Source organism: Syngnathus floridae, chromosome 6 (assembly GCF_059516105.1).
Source record: "Syngnathus floridae isolate MCC-2025c chromosome 6, RoL_Sflo_1.0, whole genome shotgun sequence".
In the NCBI taxonomy this organism is placed as follows: Eukaryota; Metazoa; Chordata; class Actinopteri; order Syngnathiformes; family Syngnathidae; genus Syngnathus; species Syngnathus floridae.
In genome coordinates, this window is record NC_142418.1 from 10,126,522 (window position 1) to 10,135,592 (window position 9,071).

The 9,071-nt window shown below is 38.3% G+C and overlaps 2 protein-coding genes across 4 annotated transcripts; one reads left to right on the plus strand and one right to left on the minus strand.

Moving 5' to 3' along the window:
- Positions 1 to 13: 13 nt before the first annotated feature.
- On the plus strand, positions 14 to 5,943 carry LOC148396461 (dihydrofolate reductase). Of its 3 annotated transcripts, none has more exons than XM_088377913.1 (7): positions 14 to 282; positions 1,493 to 1,542; positions 1,952 to 2,057; positions 2,509 to 2,635; positions 2,767 to 2,882; positions 3,210 to 3,267; positions 5,902 to 5,943. In XM_088377913.1, exons 1-7 carry the CDS (start codon positions 170 to 172, stop codon positions 5,926 to 5,928), a joined length of 597 nt encoding a protein of 198 aa, XP_088234039.1. In that variant the 5' UTR covers positions 14 to 169; the 3' UTR covers positions 5,929 to 5,943. The 3 variants fall into 3 exon arrangements, with proteins under 3 accessions (XP_088234039.1, XP_088234040.1, XP_088234038.1); XM_088377914.1 differs by lacking the exon at positions 5,902 to 5,943 and adding an exon at positions 4,218 to 5,879; XM_088377912.1 differs by lacking the exon at positions 5,902 to 5,943 and having other exon boundaries at positions 15 to 282; positions 3,210 to 4,147.
- A 232-nt stretch (positions 5,944 to 6,175) lies between these two features.
- mterf2 (mitochondrial transcription termination factor 2) lies at positions 6,176 to 8,479 on the minus strand. Its single transcript, XM_088377911.1, has 2 exons — positions 8,428 to 8,479; positions 6,176 to 7,399 (listed from the first exon to the last, which is right to left on the minus strand). Exon 2 carries the CDS (start codon positions 7,368 to 7,370, stop codon positions 6,243 to 6,245), a length of 1,128 nt encoding a protein of 375 aa, XP_088234037.1. The 5' UTR covers positions 7,371 to 7,399; positions 8,428 to 8,479; the 3' UTR covers positions 6,176 to 6,242.
- Positions 8,480 to 9,071: the final 592 nt, after the last annotated feature.

Sequence of the window (9,071 nt, forward strand, 5' to 3'; positions counted from 1 at the left end):
AAGCGCATGCTCAAACACCATTGTGCACAAATTCCACATTCTGCGAATTAACCCAATGGCAAATGGAGCTCGGTGGGCGTTAACAGGCAAGATCAGAACAGGATCTGAGCTAAACTCGGAATCAGACCTGAACTTCTTTTGGGTACACCAATAGTGTGGGTTACTGAAGATGGAAGAGGATCAGCGGAAAGTCAAAGTACAAAAGAAACCTGTACGCGTCATCGCAGCGGCGTGCAAAGACAGAGGCATTGGAAAAAATGGCACACTGCCCTGGAAATTACCGTAAGACTCTATGGACTCAGATGAACTCTTTTAAAACACTTTCCAGAATTTTAAACCTCTATTGATATGTTTCTTGAAGCCGTGTGATGATGCACAGATATTGACAGACTGTGCAGAGAGAGTACTTCGAATATTTATATATAAAAATTGTAGTAACATTGAATGGGAGGCACAAACTTGTGCAGCGTCATGCTTATTGCATCACAAAACGACACGCTATAATGGCCACTGTCAAAACCATTTCTGATTATTGTGTTTGTAGTTTACAGGTTACCTGTGCTGTTCTACACTGCAGCCACAATACTAAGTGTTGAAACAGAAAATGGGTGTATAAACAATGTATGTTATTTACACCATGACCATACCCACAACATAAGTGTATACCACTACATTATATGGTATGCTTTTTAACACCTCTCCAAATGATGATTCCAAACAATTTCTAAGATGCGTGTTTGTATTAAGAGGTATTTCCGGTTCTCAACAGAGCTCTGTTGGGTCTTGTTACCTACAATTATTTTCACTAACTGGTAGGGCTGCATGACATTGCTATTTTACCTGAAGCATAAATAACAAAACCGGTTTTGTTTTTGTTTTTTTAATGACAGAAGCCAGATTTGACCAGAAGATCAGGCTGCAATATTTTGAGAATCAATTCTGGCAAGGAAACTCGTGTACCCAGACCACAATGTCCCTGTAGATATCAAAAGATTAATCCTTAATCATAAAATGATTGTGGCTTTGTCATGTGTTTGCTCTCACATTCAATGGAGGGGAAAAAAAAGCATATGTTTCACATTTTCTCCCGTTACATTTTGCTTGCTGTACTGTGGGGCTTTGTTTTATGAAGTCACTACCAAATTGTATACGTATATATGTTCATTCATCCATCTTCCATCCATCCATCCATCCATCCATCCATCCATCCATCCATCCATCCATCCATCCATCCATCCATCCATCCATCCATCCATCCATTATCTATCGCTTATCCAGGGTCGGGTCATGGAGACATCAGCTTCAGCAGGGATATGTATGTGTACATGCATTACAATTCTAAAATAAGACCACATACTGGTTAGGAATGGTAATTTTAGCCTTTTAAAATGGAATATGGCCAAATCTAAACCATTGAACATGTTTGGGTACAAAAAGAAAATTGAAGCCTCAGAATACTAACTTGTTTTCCATGACTTCTTAAAATTTGCAGATCTGAGTTCCAGTACTTTCTCAACAATGTTACACAAGTTTCAAAACCAGGTAATGCCAACTTCAATCTACAATTCTGAACTGAAGTAACTGGAACTTTGTGCCTTTCTGCACCAATGCATGTGTTAAAATTTAGCGAATAACTACATAGTTTCTTGTATCGTTAAACATTTACATAGTTTCTTGTATAGTTACTAAAAGGGTTAGTCTTGCCTTCCGTTTAGGTGAACAAGGTAGATTGATATCAAATAACAAGTGACGCCTGAGTCATCCAATTGTTTACATTAATTTTCATATTAAAACAGTTCATATTGATCTTTTTATGAATTAGTAAATGCAGTATGATTATTTAGCTGTAAAATAAGTTAACATGTTTTCACTTAGCATTTAGATCTGTGATAGACATCAAGTCAAATGCTAATATTCATCATTATTATTATTTATTTTATTTTTTTTACAGGAAAGTTCAATATGTTGGTGTGGGGCAGACTGTCTTGGTTCTCCAACCCTCAGTCTATGTTCCCAATGGCTAATGCTTTACATGCTGTACTGAGTGAAACACTGGAGTGAGTACAACTTCATACAGAGAAGAGACCACGTATGGTCAAGATGGACCTTGGTTGCCAGAGGCAGTCATTATAAATTATGGGTGGTTCTCTGAAATGTGGTTCAAAAGTATGACATGTGAGCCAAAAAATAAACATGTTCAAAACGAGGTAAAAATACTTCTCATAATAATGCTTTAAAACAAACCTGCCTGCCATGTGCTCTGAATAAATAGATGATTCACTCACCCCTCTGTTCGCAAGAGATGTTGACTCCATTGCATCATGTTGTACCTGTGCACCAAGCACTGAGCTGTCGAGTAAAATCAATCAATAAATCAATCAATCAATCACTGTCATAGTGAGTCAGCATTTCACAATAGAATTGAACATCACTCTTGGAGAACTACCCATATACTGTCTATTCGTTTGTTGTACCTCCAGTTTCATTCCTTTTACATCTGTCTCACAGGACAGTCCCAGATCATGCCCACTTCCTTTGTCAAGACCTAGAGAGTGCTGTCCTTTTGGCTGCAAAGTATCCACTTGCAGACTTGATTGAGACCATATGGGTTGTTGGAGGCAATCGGGTCTACAAGGTACATTTTATGGTTAATGAAAGGCCAGGTCTTATCCAGTTCTTGTGAGGCTCAATTCTCTTGAAAAATCCACAAACTAAAAAAAACAACATAATGTTGCCGTCATTGTTTGTTTGCTGTTTGTTTTACAGGATGCACTGGATCATCCCTGGTGCGATTTGGTTTTCCTGACAGATATTATGGCTGAATTTGAGTGTGATGTTTTCTTCCCTGAGATGGATGCACAAGTTTTCAAAAAACAGGAAAGGTGCGTATTCTCATCCTCGATTGTTCTTTAACTCTCCTGTGTGACCATAAACACAAGAATGACTACTTGTTGCATTTACATACAAAGGTTGTACTTTACAGTATATTTGAATCAATTCATACTCAGTGCCGAATTCACTTAAGGATGGATGACAAAAATAGTACATTTTGGAGTATCTGGCCATTACACTTATAGAGAGTGAAATAGTTCATTATATAGTCCATAGAGTTTAATTGTCATTATTCAACATAATGTCATCTTGATATTTTTTATAGGCTGCGTGTATTGGTTACTTTTCTTGTTGTTGTTTTTTTGTCCCCAAATAAGATTTGCTGGAGTGCCAAGTGGAACCCACGAGGAGAATGGCATTAAATATGAATTCCAGGTATTCAAGAAGAAAGCTTCACAAAGATGTGAAGAGAATTTTTTCAATGACACCAATGAGGTTAAGTGACCATGTCAATGTCTGTTATGTTGTTGTAATGTCACTGTGTGTGGTAATAGTTCTCATCACGGATTTTAGTAATGGTTTGTTCAGAGCCCCAGAGGGTTATTTTTGTCCCATTGCTAGTCATATTTCTCTGCTGTACAATTTAAGAATTTTGTTGCATCTCTCATGAAATATACAATTTAAAACTACTGTGAATAATGTTATAGAACATGTGACTTTAGACCAAAATGTTTTTTTTTTTTTGGTGCCGCTTTAGGTTAACGAATTTGTAATTGCAGTTTATATCCACTAGAGGGAGGCAAAGCACTAAACAAAAACTGTAGCTCAAGTGTAAATTGCAAACTTGAGATAGGATATACATTCTTACAGGAAACCCATATACCCACACACAAACACATTTCTATTCATTTATATTAAGTCATCAATAAGGAACTAAACTTAATTATTTATCTCACCAAGACGTTTAGGGCAATTAATTCTGATTCCAACATCTTTTCCTTTGAAATGAGCAAGAATGTGAGCTAGGAGGCCCTCACGTCCTACATCGCTGACGTCTGACCTCATAAATGTATTCTGGATGATTCTAAAGCAATTCAGACAGCAATGTCTGTGTGATGTCTACAATGTCTTGTGGAAAGTGAAGCTTGTTATATCTGCAAAGGGAGACCGCATCTATTTTTTTTCCCTACCACTTGCTACATTACAGTAGAGTAACCAGCATACAGTTCAATACATTTAACATAACATTTACTGCAGAGTTTGACTGAAGACTGTACTTAATACAAAAGATTAAAAGATATCAACCCACTTCAAATATGGTGTATTTATTACCACATTCCATGCACTTTCCCACTTCAGCTAAAATTCATTGCTTTTAATTGCAGATGTCATCTTGTTTCTGCTGAGATATGCTCCATAAAGGCAATAAGTTCCGCGCGACTAATATCAACCTGTGCCATGTTGGAAATGAAAAAGGACAATTTATGCTCATCCTTATTAACCTCTCTGGCTCGACTTTGCCATCAACGGGCAGTCAGCAAAGGACAAGTGAACCCAGCTGGCTTTGCCTTTGTGGAGTCTTTGTCATGGGCCTCCATTGGCAGCTCCAAAATGTACTAAGGAGAACAACTCATTCCTTGCCCCGGGTGCACAACAATGGCTTCGACCAAAACTAAAGAATGTGTAGAATTAGTCAGATGATGAGTGTACGTTAAGCATCACTCAGGCCCCCTTGGGGCTTTGCTGTTGTGAATGGTCTCAATATGATCCCTATTCGAGAATCCATCTGCTGAGCTCACATGCATTATCAGCAGATGCACTCACTTGCCCAGCGGCTATCATCATGAGTACACAGTCATGCTGAGTGATGACGACGGCGGCAGATGGGAAGTGGAAGTTGTTAATGTCGCCTTTATGTTTCCGTCTGGACATTCTAGTCGTTGCTTTCTTTCTTGATTCATAAGCTGGGAAACAAAAGTGCTAGGATGCATATTTTAAGGGAGCTGGCTGGTTATAAAAAGAACAGCACACCTTCAAAATATAACGAAGATTGTCCCACTTGTTTACTAAGAAAGAATGCATTTTTTCCTAACTCAAAAGCAAAACCATATGGGCTTGAGTCCTTTTAAGTGAATTCAAGTAGTTACAGTCCATTTTGCAAAACACATTCGAAACAACTCACTGGATGAAGGTGACACAAAATCATTTCCAACTCAAATTAAGAGCACTGCTCTGGTTCAAAATGATAATGACAGAAAATTTTCCAGGTGAAATGGTGTCATAATTAAGAGTCCCCATCTGTAAAATAACTATAAAAGTGTCTGAGAGCTGTTCCACCAACAACATTGTGATAAAATGAGACATTTGCACAGGTTGCAAATAAAATGATTTGATTTCCTGTAAACTCAACCATACATTTGACAAACACATTACTCAGGGGTGCAAGTTTAATGTGATATGGGGATTAGTTACAATTCTTTTTCCATTTGGGCAGCAGCAGTGTTTGAACAAAAATGTTATCAAACATACACCATCTGATCCCACACAAGAGGGTTGTTGCTGTTTTGTTTTGTTTTTTAATGTAAATTTTCTCCTGCAAACAAAGTCACCAATCCCCAAAGATCACAACGGTTTGAAGCACCATGAAAAATGTACTTGGCTATATTGCATGAGGAAAAAAGTATGGATTCACACTTTGATAAGTTACTAAAGTGAGACCATTATCCAATCAAGGCTTTTTTTTCTCAATCGCACTTATTTGAATGTCTCATGGAGACATTCAATTGGCATTACATTCCATGGAATGTATACAGCGACTGAGGAAAAAAAGTACAGATTCACTTTGATAAGTTACGAAAGTGAGTCCATTATCTTTATCCAACCAAGGGTTTTTTTTCTCAATTTCACTTATTTGAATGTCTCATGGAGACATTCAATTGGCATTACATTCCATGCAATGCATACAGCGACTGCGGCCCTGAACTAATGCTCAATAGAGCGTGCTGAAGAGGACATTGGCAGTCAAGATGCAGACTATCGTTTCTTCTACAGACTCCTTTTTGTCCACAGGGCACACAACAAGATATGCTTGGATGACTGGTGTGAAAATCATCCTGATCGCCAGCCTATTAAACACTGTTGTGATGAATCAAAAACAAATTACACACAGAACCTTCTTCTTTCCTCCAGGTGTGTCCCAATATTTATGTCCACTTGTTTTCCGCATTTCGCAATCCTATTTAATTTGTTCTTTTAATCTTAAAGGTTATCAAGCTTACATTGTGTGGTGGTAGTCTGTCTGTAACGATTAAATACGAATAAATAAAGGCACATAGACAACTAGTTTGATGAGAACATGTTGGCATTCAAAGTTTAATTCATGTTTGTTCTTAGTGTCTGTTAAACGTGCATCAGTCATCTGCTTTTAAAGGAGCAACAGGGTTAAAAAGTGGTCTCGCACTGCATAGCTGTAGTTTCCCGAAGCTCACCTCAAAATCCTTCTTAGTTCCATTAAGGACGTCCAGACTAGCAGTCCTGACGTCATAACCACGTGACTTCAATCTCTGGATGCGATAATTAACTATTTGTGTTGTCAGTTCCAGCACAGTCGGCGTTTGAATAATTTGATGCATGCTGATTCCAGCCCGGAGTAGCCCCTGGAAGCGCTCAGCCAGAGTATCTTCAGGATAGTAAAGCAATGCCGGACAGCTGACAATAATGTCTCGCAGTTCCGTCTCGGAGCAGCCCAAGATGTCCTGGGAGTAGTTCAGGGTGCGGTGCATGCTGTCCGGGTTCAGCTCGATAACAAAGCCCTTCAATTTGGAGAGGAGGTAGAGGAGCTCTCCAGTGCTGAAACCTCTGTCTTGCAGGAAGAGCATGTTCTGCCTCAACACTTCAGGCGGTTTGAGGAGCACAAAGGGGTTCTGGCTCAGCAGCTTCTGAAGCCAGATCTTCATGTTGGCCTCATCTCCTCCCAGATCCCGGTAGGTCTGTTGGAGGGTGCGAACCATGTCCTTGTTCTGCTCCACTGGACGGCTGAAGCTCTGCGGGGCACTGGCCATGAGCTTGGTGATCATGCGCTTGTTGAGGTTTAAGCTCTGAAGATAAGTGATGTTGTTGCGCTGGTTGTCATGGTGACTTGAGGAGGTGAAAAAGGAGGCTGGGAATTTTTCTATGATACGAACCAGTTCTTTCTGGTTGGGACACACTGACGTCCAGAGCTCTTTCTGTGCAAGTGTTTGGTCTGGATTGCAGAGAACAGCCTCCGGGTAAACCGTTAAGATTTGAGAAATGATGCTCCCTGAGGCACCCAGGCCCTTTAATAAATCTGCAACCTCCTTTGTGTATGCGGTATTCTGATGCAAGACCCAGCTTTTAAACTTTCTCACCTTTTGGATGTCAACAGAGAGATCATACAGAGCCTCCACAGTCTGTTGGTTCTCTGCTGAGCTGAGGCTCACACATGGTCTGAAGCTTGAAGGTAAAAATGTCACACGGTGACATTGAAGGCACAATGATGCGGTGATGAGGCGCAACATTGCTGAAATCAACGCCGTGTCCTGATCACCTATGAAGAAGTAGAGGAAACATAAGCAAGATGCTAATAACACCTTTGTGACCCCTTAGTAAAAATTACATCATCCTATGGATATAAGACATCTGTTGAAAAATAAAATATATCGCTCAAATTGAATATAAACACAACTCATTTATTCAATAACGATGAAATGCCACAGAATATTCAACACATTTAAATTACATTGCAATTATTCGACCAGGTAACTGCATGAATGCATGCCAGAACAACCTTAAAATCACACAACAAAATTGACTGTAACACTGAAACTTTTACAAGACAATTAAATCACACCCACTGTTTGAATCTACAATTTACAAAAACAGAAAACGATCTATCTGACCATGTTTGAAACTGTATGATTGTCTTATAAATATTGAAATTTTGTGTATTATATTTTTGTTTGAGTTTTAGGATCTGTTTGTAAAATCCATATAATTCATTCTCACTACCTTAACTTGTTAAGTATTCTGATGTGAATAATTCTTTTTAGATATTCAGTATACACGTTTCAAAAGTGATTTTAATTTCATTAACCTAAACTTTGCATTTTTAACCTGTACTTATCGATTTATTTATGCCATTTGTAAATCTCCCTTTTCTAATTTTTGGGGATTTTCTACATGCAGAAAAATGTGTACTGATGACGAGTGCATTTTTAAAGCAGTATTAGATTTATATTAAGTGTGAGCCTCATTAGAACATTGTGTACTTTTCGTCAGGATGTTTTGGTGTGTCACATATTAACAAGGCGAGATTCAAAATTGTTGTTGAAAGATATTTTTGAAGGGCAAACCGCCGTGCCCCGTTTGATTTGACCTTTGTTATTTAAATTTTAGTATTTGCACAAACGACATTTATCCCCCCCAAAAAAAAACAGACACGTCAGATCATAACGAAAGATTTTGTTAGCGCACGTAGTAGCTTGGAGCGAGAGGCATAAGCACAACAGAAAATGCTGCAATTGCCAGTGCAAATGTGATAACTACCAATGTAAAATTATGTAAAGCAAACATTACCTTCGGCTGTGGTACGCGGATGTGACGTTCTTACTTCTTCTCCCACGCGTAATTCCCCATTCTATTCTGTTTTATATGGAACAGCGACAACTACAGGCTGCTACAAGATCAGCGGCTAGATTGGCGTACGACGACTCCAGTTCTATAACACGACTACTAGTACTATGATAATAATAATAATAATAATAATAATAATAATAATAATAATAATAATAATAATAATAATAATAATAATAATAATAATAATAATAATAATAATAACTATTTAAATTTATTTATAAAGGTTTGACTTTAACATCAACAATAAGGCTAATAAATATTGTAATAGGGGCATCACAGTACCTTTTAGATCATAAGTATCAAACTCAAGGCCCAGGGGCCAGATACGGCCAACCACATCATACTGAAATATTGCTATCAAATTGTATTACATCCATCTTTTTAAAATATCTGAACAGTTTGTACGAGTCTCTGATTTCAAAACCAGTTATTCATCAGTTTGTTGTGTAACCTATACTGTGTGTAATATAAGGCATTGAAAGTCCTAATGGCCATCCGAAGGAAACTATGATGATGCATGGATTGATGGATGAACAAACAGACGGAGGGACAGAAGGACGGATGGAGGGATAGACGGAGGGACG